This window comes from Lonchura striata, chromosome 11 (genome assembly GCF_050655825.1).
Source record: "Lonchura striata isolate lonStrDom1 chromosome 11, ASM5065582v1, whole genome shotgun sequence".
Taxonomy (NCBI): Eukaryota; Metazoa; Chordata; class Aves; order Passeriformes; family Estrildidae; genus Lonchura; species Lonchura striata.
The window spans coordinates 18,060,170-18,077,613 of NC_140713.1; the positions used below are offsets into that span (position 1 = coordinate 18,060,170).

Consider the following 17,444-nt stretch of genomic DNA (forward strand, 5'->3'; position numbering starts at 1 on the left):
TCACAGAGAAGCAGGTAAAGGCTTTTAGCCTTCTAAACTCATTCAGGTTTCTTAGCTACTAGAGACAGTTTGGGGCATAATGTGAATAGTGCAGCCTGTCCTCTTACTTTATATCCATTAAATGTTTTGGGGTTTGTGTTTTTACCAGTAAGATGAGAAAAACTTCATGCAAGTTTGACTTCTGCAGCTGGTCCCTGTGAAAGCAGCATGATGACATGTTTTTGGTCAATAATTTAAATTTAATTAGCACTCAAGTCTGTTCAATATGGCACAGAGTGCCATGGCTCAGCTTTGCATATCAGCCTTGTGTTTCTCGAACTTTGAGGCATCAAGTTTAGGTAACCAGAAATTCTTACATCAGGCTGCAAGCTGCTCAAAACATTCCCTGATGTTTCAAGGGGTTTTTACAGATCAGGAACACTGAGTCAAATTAATAAAGCCTTAAAATAAAAAGTACTTCTTGTAGCTTTTTTTCCTTGTTAGATTTTAATGCAGCTAACAATGTATCACTGCATGTAAGTTAACAGATGATACCAGTGGAAAACTGAGGTCAGTATCCCAAGAGACCTAGACTAGAGGATGGTAAAAATCATGTGGAGATTCAGCTAAATATAGATTAATGCTGAGAACATTCCTGGATACTTGGTTTTGAAAGGCTGCCACAGCCTCTGTAGTACTGTGAAGTTATAACTCTCTGCTCTCAAATGGTCTTGTTGATCTAAGTTTAGCAGAGCACCCACTTCCTGGCTGAGTGCCCTTGGTTTGTGGTGGCAGCCATGAAATTCTCAGCTTTCTCTTTGGCAGGTTCACAAATGTAGCACTTAGGTATGGTTTGTATTGGTGTGACTCTAGGAGGGACAGTATGCAAAGATAGGAAGAGACCAGCAAGGACACTTTGAGCAGAGATCATCACACACTGCATCTGCTCTTGCTGTTCCCACTGTCTGGGCTTCAGCTACAGATGAGAGGTAGAGCTGCTGCTGATCTGACCTGTTCTAATATGAGCTGAAAAAACTGATTAAACTATTTGACTCTGTTCACATCCATTGTCTATTACTCAAACAAGTCTCAGAGGCACTGAGATCTTCCTGATGTGCAACATTCCTCTCCTTTCTAGATCAGGACATCTGTGCAGTTATTTACTAATGATCTTAAGCCGACCCGGCAGATACAAACATCTCAGCTGTTGGCACTATTCTTAGTGTCAGGCACTGCTCTTTTGGGCTTTGAAGTCTGTGTGTTGCTTTCCCCTGTGGCTGCTTAACATTTGGAGCTTGAGAGAGTGTGACAAGTGGTTCTGTGTACCAGCACAGTATCCAGTGGGATCTAGATGGATCTGTGTATTTGTGCACAAACCCAAGGAAGCAGCGGTACAACCAGCCTGAAACTTTCTCCCTAAGTTTCTTCTCCCAACACTCCCTGGGTATGTGAGCTGAATGAGCTGCAAGAAGGAAGCATTAGATGCTGAAGTGACTATAGTCAAAACAACTTCATTATCTTTTAAAGCTGTCTCTAGAATTCATGCTGAGTTCAGAGCACAGCTCTGATCCCACTGGAAATTTCCCTTTTTCATCCCAAAATAAATTCATGCTTCTATAGTAATCTGAGTAACTGGCCAATGCAGTCACATAGGATTTTTGGCCTTGCTCACAGTAGTCTGAGTTAATGTCTAATGCTGGTTTTGGAAAGCATCAAAGCTGCCTGAGCAAGGCAATATCTTAACCCATCCTGACAAAACCCCTGCTATGCACCTCTGCATTGGCCCACTGCTGTCTCTTGGCTGTGACATGGAGGGCTGTCCTCATGATCCCTTGCAGAGCAGCTGTTTGAGCTACAATTTTGGCTATACTTTTGGAGAATCCCTGAGAATCTCAGGTCATGCTATATTCCATCATTAGTCATGCTTTGTGACTACTTGCAGTATTGCTAACGGTTTTTTTAGTATCCTGGAACAGAAAGCAATAAAAGACCAACCTACCTGCTGTAGGACAATGACTCTTTATGATTAGATTAGATTAGTAGGTAGAGGAGGGAGAAGCTGTAACTGTTTTGGGGTCACTGCCTTGCAGGGCTGTGCCTGAGTGCCTTGAGGCCAAATTGTAAATGCCCCATGTGATGAGTGTTCATGCATTTCACGTGCTCCCCGGCTAAAACAGCCTTTCCAAATATTCAGTAGGCCACTGCAGTCTTTCTTGCATATCTCATTTATCAGTGTCTGTACTTAAGTAATGCCAGAAGGAGGAAGCATATATTGTCAAAGTACTTTTGCGTGGCTTTTGCACTTGTGCTCTACTCCTGCTTGATTCTGCTCCATGGCTACCCATGGGTGACTATGTCAGGATTTAGCTTCTGGGGGCTGGCTCTCCCCTCTTATCTGGTAGGGTTCTCTGCTGTGTCTGCCTGAGACTATACCTCCCAAAACCAGCAGTGAGAATGAACTTTGGCCTGCTGCTGCTGGAAGGAAGGTTTCCCCCCACCAATGCCCCTCTTTTGGCTTCTTTAGGCACATCCTAGCCTGACTTTGTTCTTGTTATCTGAGTGTCACCTAATGTATATTGTTCTGCAGTGGGAGTTGCTGGAGGAGCAAAGATAGTGGCTCCAGTTGACTCAGACTTCAGGAAGCTGTAAAACATTGTCTCTGCCCTGTTGTGGATGATGCTGAGGATATTTCTATGTTTGCTGACTCTTTTTGGTCCCTTAATAAGAAGTTATACTCTCCTGTTAGATGTTACACTTCTCAGTATTGACTAAAATTGTATTTCTGTGAATGTACAATACCTCTGTTCAGTGGGTGACAGGAAGAGTTACGCCTGGTGTAACTGTGCATGTCAAACTCTGGCCGGTTTTGTGCCCATGTCCCTGGGTGAGCAGAAAGCAGCTCAAAGCAGGAGTGTAAAACACGTTTGTGTGCAAGAGAGTTTTGCTATGAAGAGGCCATCCAAGTGGGCTGAAATAAGGCCTCATGGTGTTGCAGGTGACAAACTACTTCAATTTTCTTGTGTCCCAGAACGTGGTCCTCTTATTAGCTACACTGAGAGCTAGTGAAAGTTAAAACGCTCTTGGAGGAGTCTGAGCTGGCATTAACTATGAAAGCTGAAACATTTGAAGCTGGTCAGAACTTGTAGGAGATGAGGAAGATGACAACAAAAGTTGCTTTATTACCCAAGTAGTTGGAGGTTCTTAGAAACACTGCTGCTGCTGTACTTAATCTATTTCTTTGAGCCTGGGAGGAAATGCCAGCATAGCCAGGACCTCTGCTGTGGTCTTGGGACAGCTTTGCTGATGGAGGCAGATGGGTCCTTGTTGAAACCTGACACAGCAATGAGACTGTTGCCCCTTCCACATATGAGAAGAGGCTTTTCCAGCTGCCCTGGCACTGGAAGACTTGTCCTGTAGCCATGAGTGGCTAAGCTGTGACTGATTTTATTGGAATGAAGTAGGGACTGAATGTGAATGAGAATGGTCTGGCCTTGCTTGAAGTAAATGGAACTATTGTGAAGGATTAGCTAGTACTGCTGGTGTCTGCCTGGCCTTAACAGGTACAAGAAGACCTTTGTCCTGCTGCATTTGCCTTGTTATTGTGGAGGTTTGAAATGCTGTCAGGAGGGAAATTTGAATGAGAATTCCCCTCCTGTCTCACACATATTAACTCTTCCTGCAGGGATGAATCCTTTGACAGCAAGATTTAAGGAGGTGAAGTAATCTTTAAAACAGTTGGTGCTTCCTTGGCACTTGGGCTATAGACCATGCATTTCCCAGACCTCCCTGAAGGATGAGAAAACAGTCAAGGGGTGTAAATTAAACAAGGAGGACCATGCTTTGCTGTCTGGCACTGGAAGGTAGCTGGATTGTCTTTTCCTGAGACCATCAGTCTGAAAGCAGTGTGTGAAGAGTCAGATTTTAGCAGCTCTCCTGGAACCTGGCTGTGGCTTTTATGCTGAGCTAGACTGGGAAGGCATGAATGAGCTTTGGTGAGACTCCAGTAAGCTGCTCTGAAGACCTGAGAGCAGCAGGGCTCCAGACACTTCTCCTCAGCTCCTTTTTTGTGTAGTTGACATTGGCCAGGCTCCTTGCAATATCTTGTGGAGAGTGGTATCTGTAGTAAACTCGGGATAGGAAGGAGGTGTGCTGGCATACATGACTGAATCTCCTTACCTATTCCTTCACTGTAGGCCGAGTTAAAATAACAAATTTGGTCTGGTTGTATATTGTTGCCTTGCTTTGTTGAGAGAAGTGCCTATGGTCTGTCCTTAAAGCTACTGTGTTGCACTAAGGAAACTTGCATGTTGAGAGCAGATAGTGGAGCTGGGAAATGGTCTTCTGTATCCTTTTTCTGGTGCACCTCATGGAGAAGCATCTGTGTTAGGGTGCAGATGCTTTTATTTACCAGGAACCAGCTGCTTACTGCAAGGGACTTAGCTCAGTTCTCATAAACAGGCCCTTCTTGCTGTCCTGGAAATTGCAGTCATCTCCATGGTGAGAGCTGCACAAACAGGAGGGAAGATAATGACCTTGCAGATTAAAGGGCAAAAGGAGGTTTCCTAGTACGTGAAGCTTGTGCTGATTGCCCTGGTTCTAGATTAAACCAGGAAAGGTAGGCTGTGAAAACCGAAGGGTGCTCTGCAAAAATCATAGGGCCAGGAGGTGCCTTGCAGTGTGGAGAGAAAAAAAGCAGCACCTGTTTGAGGAACTAAGGTGTGGATTTGATGTTTTCATGGACGTGCCCTTTGAGCATATTTGAGAGGCAATAAGCCCATCTAATAAAAACTAGCAAAATCTGCCTTTAACTGGCTCTGCTTACCTGCCTTTGATGTGGTTAAAGGGAAGCAGGTCTGCACTGTGCTCTTTGTTAGCTTGGAAATGCAAAGACCAGCAGCATCTCAGTGTGTGTCTGGTAAATATCACCAGAGCCTTGCCGTGCCTGTCTTCACCTCAGCCCCAGGATGCTGGAATTAAGTTCCCTTTCTTCAGCACTCCAGTACCTGTGGGAAGCCTGATTCTCAGCAAAGCTTCAACTCCAGATGTGCATAGCTCCTTCTGCCACTCTAGTTCAGACTGATCTCATTTGTTTTGAAGCATCTCCTGCCAAGGAGCCTCTTCAGGTCTTTTCCATCATCTGACTTTTTAGAATTGTAGGAGTGCAATCAAGGGAGTGTAAAATGCCACATACCCTGCTCTTAAGCATCTGTGCCTCTTCCCTGTGCTACTGAGGGATATCTGCAAAGGCAACTTCTGCTGAATAAAACCCCCCTCATCTCACATGATGTTTTTCAGGTTCTCAGCTTGTTTGACTTGTGGCTTAGCTGGTGGTGAAGATGACTAGAGTATCACTGCTGCTGGGGACACTTGGTATTTATGTGATACCTCGATTCCTTGCTTGGACCTTCTACTTGGAGAAGGCTACGAGCCTTTTGTATGTACCCAGTCTTCAGGCCAGCTGTGTCTCTCTTCTCTGGCTGGACTGGGAGTACTGGAAGGTGTTCTTTCTTCTCTGCTCAGGGGAGGCCTCACCCGGCATGCTGTGCCCAGTTCTGAGCTCCTCAGTGCAGGAGGAAAGTGGACACATTGGAGAGGAGGGCTACAAAGGGCTTGTGTTGGTAGAATTTATGCCAGGTACTGTGATTCCAGATTGAATGTCCTATTGCTGCAGTGCCAAAGACCGAATCTGCTAATCCTGAACAACATCGGTGGAGAACTTGGTTTGGGACGTCATAACTTGGGCTGATGCAAAGAAGTTTGTAGCTTTTGGTGTAGAGGTGTGAAAAACCTTATGTGTAGTTTCTTGAGGGTGTGAGTGAAGGTTGTGCCAAAGCTGCCAGTCCTGTTGTTTTTGGAATGGAATGAGGCAACAGAAATGTGACCCTTCCTCCTTTCACTTGGCAAGATGGAGCAGTGTTGCTGACACTGAAACTGGAGCCAGGCTCCTCTTGGAGGTGTGTGGGGTTAGAATGAGAGACAGTAGACAAATGACCACGGGGGAACACTAGGAAAAGGCTTTTCATTGTGAGTGTGGTTGGATGGTGAAGCAGAGCGCCAGGGAGGTTGTGAGATACACATCCTTGCAAGTAATTCAAAGCTCATATGAGCATTCAAAAGTCTTCTTGCCTGAGCAGTTAGAGCTGGCCATGCTCAGAGCAGGGTATGAGGCCAGAGACCTCCAGAAGTCCGTTCCAGTCTAATACTTTTCAGTGGTAGGTGGTACCCAGATGGTGTGGTTCAGCTGTGGTATAAATCACAGCCTGGGATTATGCCTGACTGCCTTCTCCTAGGCTGGCATGATAAACAGATGCTAAGGGGGTGCCTTAGTACTTCTCTGTGGGAAGCGTACATCTTTCTGGAGATGTTCACGAGGAGATGATGTGTGCCTGTTGCTGGGTTTCATATTGTATGTATTGTTTCAGTCTTCCTTTTTGATTCCTCCAGGTACAGCTACATGATTGACAATGTCATTCTGCTGATCACTGGGACTCTGCACCAGCGCTCCATCTCCGAACTGGTGCCCAAATGCCATCCTCTGGGAAGTTTTGAGCAGATGGAAGCTGTGAACATTGCTCAGACACCTGCAGAGCTCTACAATGCAATCTTGGTGGACACTCCCCTGGGTGAGTGGAGCTGTTCAAAATACCTCTCAGCTGTCTGTGGTGGAACAGATGTCCCTTTCTCCCCCAGTCTAACTATCTCCAGCTAAGCCTAAGTTGTGCTCCAGGAAGACAAAGGGGTGGGTAATGCACAGTTGTGGCTATACTGCCTGTGGTGGCTGGGCTTGAGTTCAGGTTTATGTCTGTCCTATGCCATCTTTTCCTCTGGAGGACCAGCTACCTCTCTGTACCCTTCAATCAGTGTCCAGGCCATCACAGTGGTAGGGCAAAATGCTGGACAGTTTGGTTTTTGTGAGCCAGGCCTTGGGTCTCCTTAATGAAAGGCTATTGAGTCTTTGCTGGAATGAATCACTTGATTTCTAGCACTTTTAGTTGGACCATTGAGTAATTTCTTGTATGCAGTTTTTGTAGATAATTAGAGTTCTGCAGATGCCCAATCTTGTTCTGAGACTAGTAAAATTAGCACTAGTTAAATAAAAGCCCTCTATGTAAACAAAAGACAAACCCAAACAACCACAGCAAAACAAAGAAATCTCCAAAAGCCTTTTAAAACTCATTGTATAGCAGCGTCCTGGACTGAGGTATATTGTCTCAAAGCTTCAGGTTTGTTCAGGAGGCACATAATGCTAAAACCAAGTGTCTTATGAACAGCTAGTCAGACAGTTCTGTTCTTTAAAGATAAAAGGTGTAGGAAGTGGTTCTGGAGAAAATATGGAAGTCTTTGCAGTAGTAGGGGAGGTAGTCACAGGTGACTTTCTAGTTTAGCATCTGTGGGCAAAAACGTAATGAGATATGCCTGAGTCAGTGATTAGTCATTCTTTTGGGGTTGCTAGAAAGAAGAAAACACTCTAAGTCATCATACTGTCTTTGATAGAAATAGTTGGCTTTGGAACTGAAAGTGCTTTTGTAAATGCCCTGTGTAATAATGGGGCAAATGAAGTAGTCGTCATGGAAAAATGACTTGTGGCCAGTAGAGAAGGGAGAACCTGCCTCAGGAGATCTGGGTTGCAAGGCAGGACAACAAGCAGAGCAGGAGAACTGAGGCTCTGCATGCAGTTGAGTTGAGCCCACCATAGGGATGATGTGTGGGAAGAAAATCCTCCTCACAAGTGGGAACCTTCCCATTTTGGCAAGAAGATAGAACAGAGTATTTCAGGGATGTTATCTCTCAGATTCCTTAAAGCTTCCAGCAGAACATGGAGTGAAAATACCCCGTATCAGTGTTGAGGTGCTTCTGAACAGCATGGCTGGCAATTGAGGGTCTTTGCCTCTTGCTTTCATGTACTTGTACATGAGTTGGTTTTGCCTGCTTCAGCCTTGCCTGGGCTAGCTTCTCCAGACCTTTGCCCTGGCCATGCCCTTGGGGCTGTGTACCAACCAGTGTGGATTTTCTTCAGCAGGGGAACATGGGGAGTAGCTGTGTTGCCTAAACAAGCAGGCTTGCAGGCTTCAGTTGTTTAACTTGCACTCTTTCCAGTGACCACACGCAAAGAAACAGCAGCTCTATCTCCTAAAAGGACTTGAGTAGCTACGTGGCTTGGTGGGAATGCCTAACCCCAAATGGCTTTCATAGGTTAACAGGGCTGTAAGCCTAATTTGGGATATTGGAGGGCCAAGAACTGAAATAGCTGTGTACTCATTCCTCAGCTACTCTGAAGTAGCCACTGCTTAGCTATCCAGGCTGGCCAGCACATCCTGCAGTAAAAACCAGTCCTGGCACACTCTGTTTGCATTTTTGCCAACCATCAGGAGGAGCGTTCCCCGGACACGTGGCATTGTGCTCTGGTGCTGCAAAGAAACTTCTGCAGAGGTTAACCTCTGTTCAGGATCCTCCAGACCCACACTGTGACTGCCATCCTTCCAGGCAGCTCATGCTATAAAAGTGGTGCAGGCCAGAGGTGTGAGCCTGCATTGCAGCTGGTTTGTTGCACAGAGCAGAGCACTGGTCAGTTCTCAGCATGGCTGTGGTGTCTGTTACCCACAGCTGCACTGTGTAAGCTGAGACAGATCAGATTTCTCTTTGTAGCAAATTCAGCAAAGTTGGTTACTGAGTGAGAGTTGAAGTCAGGAAGTCCTGTCAATGGGTGTTATTGTACTACTCGTTTGCATTTACGCTGTAGATATACAAGACTCATCTATATCTGCAGCTTGTAGTACCTGTTTGATCTGAAATCTGTGTTATTAACTTCTCCAACTCTCTCCCAGGGATACTCTGGTGAAGTATGTAGGGCCAAGCATCCTACCAAGTCCTACTAATTTATTCCGTCTCCTGTTACTAACTTTCAGCTAGAGAAATAAAAGCTCCTGGAAGAAGTGGAAAATGAGACTGATAGACTTGACCAGGAGAAATAACTCCTGACTCCAGTCATGACCAGTGTCATGGGCTATACGAGCTATGGCATCATCATACCTTCTTAATCCCCACTCAGATAGTGTAGAAGGAGGGAGAAGCATCAGCTCCTTTTGTTTCACTTAGCTGCTGTCTCACAGGTGCTTAAGCACTCCTGCAATGCTGTAGCAGGCAGTTCAAAGCTGCCTTGTCACCTCCAAGTGCCTGCATCTGGGAACAGTTTGAGAACTGCTTATTTTTACATACAGGCGTCTCTCTGTCACTGGTACTGGGTGCTAGAGCTGAGAATTTCCACTGGGAATAGGCTGTTAACAAAACCATAGGACTAAGGGGTGAAGAAAGATTTTCTTATGAAATCCCCAAAAATTGTTATGGCCTAAGGAACCATGGTAGAGCCAGAGGTTTTGAGTCATGACAATTTGGCTGCTGAAGATAAGAGCCAGACCTAGGAGGGACAAGCTCAGCACAGGGTGTGCTTCTGCCTGGTATTGTTGAGTCTGGAAAGTGCTGAGCATGGGTCTGGTTAGGGCAACGCTAACTCTGTCTCTGTTTCAGCTGCTTTCTTCCAGGACTGCATATCTGAACAGGACCTGGATGAAATGAATATCGAAATAATTCGAAACACGCTCTATAAGGTAAACGAGTCACAGAATCACAGAATGGGTTCAGCTGGAAAGGGCCACAGTGGGTCATCTGATTCAACCTCCCTGCTCAAGCAGGGCTATCCCAGAGCACATGGCACAGGATTATGTCCAGATGGTTCTGGAATATCTCCAGTGAGGAAGGCTCCACACCCTCTCTGGGCAAACAGTTCCAGTGCATGGTCACCCACACAGTAAAAAAGTTCTTCCTCATATTCAGGTGGAACTTCTGTGCATCAATTTCTGCCTGTTGCCTCTTGTCCTAGTGCTAGAGACTCTGAGAAAGGAAGGAGATGTAAACTTCCCTATTTATTCCTGGCATGGTGATTAAACATGGCCATAACCTACTTGCATCCATTGAAAAGTAAAGATAATACTTCTGGAGGGGCCTGACATCTGATCACACAGCTCTGCTGAGTCAGAGCACCAGAGCTAGGCAAACAGGATTTTCTCAAGTGTCTGTGCAAGAGATTTTGCAGAGGTTGTGTCTTTGAATTTACTCATGCCCCAGGCAAGCAGGAGAAGTCTGCTCCCTTACCACACGTGTTCAGAGGTGCAGTTAACTGCATTCACAGTGACTAAACTTAAACTAGGTTGAAGGACTCCCATCGGCTTCACTCCCTGTCTTGAGCCCTTCCCAAAGACCTTCCAGCTGTCTGCTCAAGCCTTCTGTGGTTGTGATTTGGGTTAGATGTTCTTGGTAGAGTAGTGTGAAAGGTGCAACCTGGGCAGAGTATTAGCAGAGGGATGTGGAGGGGCTAAGGATCTCCTTGTCCTGAGCTTCATCTCCTCTGCAGGCCCTGTCTGGTTTTAGCTGGCAGTGTCAAAGCATGTGTTTATGTGCAGGCTGTGGCTATCGCTCCATCTCAGCTCTCTGGATCAGGGGTGGGATGTAGATTTTATCTGTCAATCTTGTTCTGGCTGGTCACAGCCAGCCTGCAGTCGGGTGACCCCTTCTTTCCAAGGAAGCAGTGGCCTGTTTGGAGAGGCAGAGAGCAGGTCAGGCGTGAAGGGAAGAAGGCAAAGGGAGGGAAAAGGAGCGGTGTGTCAGCAGTCATGCCCAGCTGCCTGTGGCCTCTGGCATGTACTGGTCTTTGCTGTAACAGGGAGGGACACCTTTGTGCATAAACACCACAGCCTTGCAGGGCACAGGCCTCGGTCTCAATGTGAAGCAGGAGGGGCAAGGCAGGCAGCAGAGTGGGCACAGGGAAAACTGGTTGGGAGGGAGGTGGGATGTATCCCCTTGGATCCCAGCTGCCATGTCCTTTCCCATAGCCTTTTTGAGGCTCAATACTACTTTGTAGTCTGCTCTTCCTACCCACAAATGGAAATGTAGGTGCCTGTTATGCCTCAGTGTGTGCTGGCACTGGTTCTTGCTTAAGAGCAGCCCCTGGGGAATACAGGGGCTCTGTCCATAACAAATCACCGGGATGAAGGAGCAGAAAAGGTGATTGCTGCTTACAGACTACTTAAAGCTACCTCTCTCCCCAGGGACTGGAAAATGTATAATACAATGCAAATGAGGGAAATAAAATCTGAAATCTGCAGAGAGCTGCTCTGAAAAGCACAACAGGCCCGGGACAGATGCCTGTGTTCATGTGGAGTTGGCATGGGAAGGGGAAGTGCTATCTCCCAGACATACTGGAGATTTTTTGTAAGGAAGCTATGAGTGTGTTGACGGAAGGTTTGATCAGGATTCATAGGAGGAAGGCTATTACAAAGGCTTCTTGTTAGCAATGAAGGTTCTCAAATGGAAATATGACTAAAATGGGGAACAGAGGTTAAAAATGGTCAGTGCCTATTGTAGAGTGCCTTCAACAGCCAAATCTTGCAATGGAAGTGGGCTGGCGTTGTTATCTTTATTGCTGGCCTTGTTATCTTCAGTGCTTACTCCCTTTGTTCCATCTCTTGTTGAAGTGAAGCCAGCTGAGTGTTGGCCTTTGCTGGTGACTTTCTTGTAGGAACCAGTTGAAGGAGCTTTGCGACTGGACAATAAAATAAAGCAGGCAAATCAGCGTGGCTGATTGTGGAGTGGTGTTTGGGAGAGGCCAGGAGGAAACCCCTAACTCTGCTTGTATAGTGAGGGTCTCCTTGTTCCTTCCTGCTACTAATTGGAATCTTGGGTAATGATTGACCTAAGCAATTGTCTCCATACAAGGTAACATGCTCCTAACAGTAGAAAAGAACTGTATGAGTATCACTGCTACTGCATCTATCTGTAAAGTGTGTTTTGACCTGGACACTATCTCCTTCCACTCATCTCAGAGTATGAACAGCAGAACAGGAGATGATGCTAAGGCAGACACATTTAGAAGCTTGGGTGTAACTTCTGTGCAGAAAACTGCAAAAAAAGGCTAGGATTCCTCACCTGGCAGAGGAGGGTGGTATCCACAGATGATGTTGGAAAAGTCAGTGTGGATGGGCAAGCCACAGGCCTGTCTTCACACTGGATTTGAGGACAGATGAGGCTAGCAGAAGGCAGAGGGGGTGTGCTCATGAAAGGGAAGACCCGTTGAGGATCATTAAAGGCAAAGACACCTCTGTTCCTGGGGCAAGGGTTTCAGACATTGAAGTTTTTCTGTCATTTGCTGTCACTGGAAGGGTACTCAGTGCAGCTGTTTACAGACTGTTTCTGTGTTGTCTCTGATATTGGATCCCCATTCACTGCTGGATATTTGAGTTCACCTGTATTTGCTTCTAAAGCCTTAGGTTTGTGCACGAGCTATGATAAGGGCAGAGGTAGTGACTGAGTCTCTTCTCCACGTTCCCTTTCCTGTCAGCCTCAAATGGCATCTATGTCCTTGTTCCTGTGGTGACTCTGCAGACTGATGCTCTGTGCTCTCCTCCGCCTGAGCAGTGGCAAGTGTTGGAGAGGCTTTCTTTGGCAAGTGATCCTCACCCAACATTGTCCTCTTGCACTGTGTGGTAACAAATACTTACAGAACACAGTAATCCGGGTGCTTTCCTAGTGTAGAGGCTGAGGGTATCCCAACTTGTACATTCTTGGTCCATCTTCAGTCCTAGAGTTGTTGTGATAAAGCAGAGATTTGTGGTGTCTCAGTAACCTTTTATTCCATCCCTTTGAAGTGATTCTGGTTGCAGCTCTCTGCTCGGGGAGGTGTTTTAATACTTGATCACTTCTTCTGAGAACATTTTTGCTGAACAATACTTTTAGCCATCCACAGCCTTCTTAGGCTCCCCCTGGGAGACAGAGTCATCTTCCAGATGGATTACGGAACATCTCCACAAAGGATTTCCTGGAGGCAGCGTAGCTGTGCCTGGCTCTGTGTTTTCTGCAGTGATTCAGTTGGGATAGAGACCAAGTGGCCACAGTGTGAAAAGAGAATTAGAGAGAATGGCTGGCTTCTTTCACAGATGTCCTGTCTCATCTCTTGACTCTGCTTACACAGCGCTACTTTCTGAGTGTAGGTCTTGCAGCTATGGTTGTGTGGCTTGGCATGTTTGTGGAGGCCAGAGCAGGGTCAGGAAACCACGTGAGACTTCAGTAAAATGAGTTAGGCGACTCAAAGGAGAAAAATAGGCTTTAACCTTGCTGCCTGGGGATCTTGCCCACAGTAAGCTCATGCAGTCACTTGAACAAACCCGACCACAACCCTTCATGTCTCTGGCTCCTAGGGAAAGCACAGTCCTTGTGTGGGCAAGTTCATATGGGGCCAGAGTGCCTGTGCTGTGTTACAGAGCGTCTAGGAGCAAGCAAGCAAAGTCTGCTTGCTGTCTGTCCTCTGCTGAAGGGCCCTGTGAGGGGAGTAGATGAAGCTGTGTAGAAGAATGCTCATCTGCCCTCTCTCTTCCAGGCTTACCTGGAGTCCTTCTACAAGTTCTGCAAGACGCTGGGAGGTACCACGGCAGATGCCATGTGCCCAATCCTGGAGGTAGGTCTGGAAACTTCCATAGCTGGATGGTGTTACAGTGATGGTCGTCACTCCCTACTCAGGCTCATCTTGTCTGCCAGTTGTCCAGCATTCTCCAGTTAGCATTCAGCATCCCCATGCCTGTTTGACCTGCTCACTGGGAGACCTGGGGAATGCTGCCTGGGCATGACTTTTGTTCCCCAAGTACTGATACATTTGTTTTGTCTGTGGCAACATCTTCATCCTCTCACATGGATGACATGTAGGAGAGCTCCCAGAACTGTTTGGATCACAGCCTGTCTCTATGCCAAAGCTTGCTGTGAGACGTGCAGAACTCAGCAGCAGTAGGTGAGAGACAATCCTTGACTCGGGCAGGATTTGGCTTGTGCCTGGGATGGGGATTTCCTCACCTGCATGCTCCCCGAGTACCGGGCATACTGGGAGTCTGCACTTGTACCCTTCCCTAGCTGAGCACTGGAGAGCTGTACACATCCCAGCAGCCTCCTCATGCTGCTCTCTGATGTGCCTGTGTGCAGAGCAGCACTGATATCTGCCAGCCTCTGGTAAAGATACTGCATCTCAGCATGAGCCACTCTTTTCCCACAGTTTGAAGCTGACCGGAGGGCCTTCATTATCACCATCAACTCATTTGGTACTGAGCTGTCCAAGGAGGACCGAGCCAAGCTGTTCCCACACTGTGGCAAGCTCTACCCTGAGGGCCTGGCTCAGCTGGCCAGGGCAGATGACTACGAGCAAGTCAAAAATGTTGCTGACTACTACCCTGTGAGTACGCCCTGGGGTGAGGGCCATGGGAATTGGTACAAGAGCCTGCTCTGGGTCAGAGCTTCTTTAGGATCTGGGGGAACTTGTGGCTTGACAGCTTGGGGAGAGAGGTGCCAGTCTTCTCTGATGCTGTTGGTCCTGTGCTCTGCTTAGGCAGGACTTGGCTTGCCTGAGATGTTGTTGGCTTGTTAGTCATGGCTGTCATTTTAGGGGTGATTGGGAGACAATGTTCCCTGTCCAAGGGTGTGGGGACTGCCCTTACCACCAAACCCTTGAGGTGCTGATGTGGCAGCAGTACAGACTCTCCTTGCCTCATTTGGGAATGGAAATGTGTCTTCAGTGAGAAGTGGTGTTGCCCCACTTCCAGCCTTGAGCTCTGGCTCAGTTCAAGGTGAGACACTGACCTGGGAGGACGTGTTTGGATTTGTCTGTGCTCAAGCCACTTTGTGAACAGCTGGGGACCTGTTTGGAGTCAGAGAGCTCAGTGTCCCCTTACTGAGCAGCCTGTGTGTGTGGGCACAGGGATCTGGCCCAAACACTGCAGTCTGTACTTGGAGGGGGTCTGTACCTGATGCCCCTTTTCCTGTGGCTCAAAGCAATGATATGTCTTTGAGAACTGAATATTTTGGAGAAGGGGCAGGACTCTTGGTTTCTCTGTCCTCTAACTTGACAGGGTGGCTGGAGTATATGTGACACAGGGAGCCCTCAAGTGCTGCTGAGCTTGAGTACAGGGTATATTCTCATGTAATGCCTTCCTGCAGGAGTACAAGCTGCTGTTTGAAGGGGCTGGCAGCAACCCTGGAGACAAAACCCTTGAAGACAGGTTCTTTGAGCATGAGGTGAGTGAGCCCGTAGATGCTTCATGACATATGCCATTTGCAAAGCTCCAGGTATCAGGAAGCTGGTCTACTGTCCTGTCAGCAGTGCTGTGGATGAACAGGGTCTGGGGAAAGGAGAAGCATGCTTGCCCTCTGCTCCTGCATGAGAATGGGGGCCTGGCATTGTGCTTGGCCTGGTATCTCACCCAGACAGATTCTAGCAGTGTGAGGAGACATGTTTGGGGCTGTTAATGGATATTTGGTCCATCAATAGCAAAACCAGAATGCTGGTTTTCCATTTACATGGAAAATAAGGACTTTTATAGTGCCTGAGTTATAAATATATCCCCCTTCAAATGTCAGTCTGTCCTGAGCCATGTGCTATAGGTTGGATCTGTCCCGAGGACCTAGAGAGTTGCAGAGCAGGATACCTGTGCAGAGCCTTCCAGCCTGCAGAGAAATCATGGCTCCTTCCAGGCAGCTCCATGCTTGCCTTGACCAGCTCCTCCTATCTGAGGTGAACAAATGACATGTCCTCCTCTGGGCTTTCCCCAGGTAAAGCTGAACAAGTTGGCCTTCCTCAACCAATTCCACTTTGGAGTCTTCTATGCCTTTGTGAAGCTGAAGGAGCAGGAGTGCCGCAACATTGTGTGGATTGCAGAGTGCATCGCCCAGCGACACAGGACCAAGATCGACAACTACATTCCCATCTTCTAACTCTGCTCCTGTCCAACCCTCCCACCCCTGGAGTCCGGAGGGACCCCTAACTCCCTCAGTTGTCCCTTGCCCAGACTCCAGGGATGTCCCATCTGTGGAACTGGATCAAATGAGGAAACTGTACAGTTGCTAGTTAAATTATTCAAAAGCTGGAGTTGTGTGTGCCGTGAGACGTCCGGAGGGACCAGTGGTCCAGGCTTAGCCCTGTGCAGCAGGAGGGCCTCCTGTTGTGTATGCAGTAGTCACAGTGTTCCTGTACTAATTGCTGTGTGTGCTTATGCTCTTAGAGCTGTGGGGGGCTGCCTCTGAGGGAGTCCCACTGCTGCAGAGGAATGGGTCACGTCTGCCATGGCTGAGGGGCCTCTGTCAGTGCTCTGCACGTCTCCTACTCAGTGTTGTTCCTGTGAGATGTAGTTAGAATGTGGTTTGTAGTGTAGCCCATGCTGCTGTGCAATCCCTGCGTCCCCTTGTAGTGAACCCTGACCTGGGAGAGACCAAGCAACTCTGGCCAGGACTGGAATGGAGCCTGTGGGAATGCGAGGGCAGAGCCAGAGTGCTTGTGGAGCACAGTCCTCCCACTCTGGCAGTGTTTGCACTCATGCAGCCTCTCTGTGTCTGCAGAAGGAGCTCTCATCAGTCTCCCTGCTGCCCAGGACAGGGCTCCATAAGCTGGCTGAGCCCCTTCCTCAGAGCTATGGAGACTCATAGCTTGCAGTTTACTGACACAGCCGTGCAAGAGCTGGGGTTCGTCTGGGCTCTGCAGATGGTGGTGGACCCCTGCACCCCTCCAGGGTAAACATCCAGGCTTCTTCCCTGCAGAGGGTGGATTGGCACTACCATGGAGCTGTATGGCACAGCTGGCTAGGGGACAGAGCAGCCTTAGTCACCTTGGTGGGGGCAGGGATGTCCCAGGCCCTGCCTATCTGTAGTCTAGGGTGGGAGCCAAGCCCTGGGCGTAGTGTGGCAGCCCTGCTCTTTGCTGCTCTGTCCTGGCTAGCTTCTTCTTGCACTTGAGTTCCGGGAGATGTGCAATGGCAGCAGACAAGCCTTGCTGGAGGGAAACACACTGGATGCTGCTAAGAGGAAGGATCAATGGAGAGTGGCTCTGTCCCAGCTTGTGCTCTGGTCGCCTCTGTAGTTTGTTTTCCTGTGATCCCCTCCTCTTTACACCAATAAATATCTGCCTACTGCACTGTGCTCTCCTGCTTACTTGGGCACCTGTTCCTGCAGCTCCAGGTGGAGCCTCCATCAGTCACAGGGAATCTGGTAGTTGTGGTAGTGGAGCCTGGTGTGGTTCCTGAGCTGGCTGCTGAGCTAAGGAGTGCAGCCTTATGGGAGTGATCCATGTTCCTGTAAGATTTTGGAGCTGAATGGTTTGTTCCTGGTGCATGGGGCTGTCCACATGGGGCACTGTCACCGCTGCCATCCTTACCCCAGCAGGGCCATAGAGTCAGAGCAAAGCAAAAGAAAGCTTTTGGCATAGGGCTAGAGAGGATCAGGGGGCAGGCACAAATCCCTCCTGGCAGGCTGACCGCTTTTCTGGGAGTACCTGTGGCACCTGCTGCTGCATACGAGGCTCCTGCCACAGTGCTCGGCACGGTGCCAGCCATGACCCAGCATAGCTCTGCTCACAGGCCAGGTATCCCTGAGCAGCATTGCAGCAC

The 17,444-nt window shown here is 48.0% G+C and overlaps 1 protein-coding gene across 1 annotated transcript in view; it reads left to right on the plus strand.

Annotated features, from left to right (window-relative positions):
* Positions 1-16,972, plus strand: part of ATP6V0D1 (ATPase H+ transporting V0 subunit d1) — a 34,582-nt gene extending 17,610 nt beyond the window's left edge. Inside the window, exons 3-8 of the mRNA XM_021541123.4 lie at positions 6,424-6,602; positions 9,505-9,584; positions 13,406-13,483; positions 14,069-14,245; positions 15,007-15,084; positions 15,619-16,972. Of these exons, the coding sequence (XP_021396798.1) occupies positions 6,424-6,602; positions 9,505-9,584; positions 13,406-13,483; positions 14,069-14,245; positions 15,007-15,084; positions 15,619-15,780 (754 nt within the window). The 3' untranslated portion in view covers positions 15,781-16,972. The remainder of the gene's footprint in view (positions 1-6,423; positions 6,603-9,504; positions 9,585-13,405; positions 13,484-14,068; positions 14,246-15,006; positions 15,085-15,618) is intronic.
* Positions 16,973-17,444: the final 472 nt, after the last annotated feature.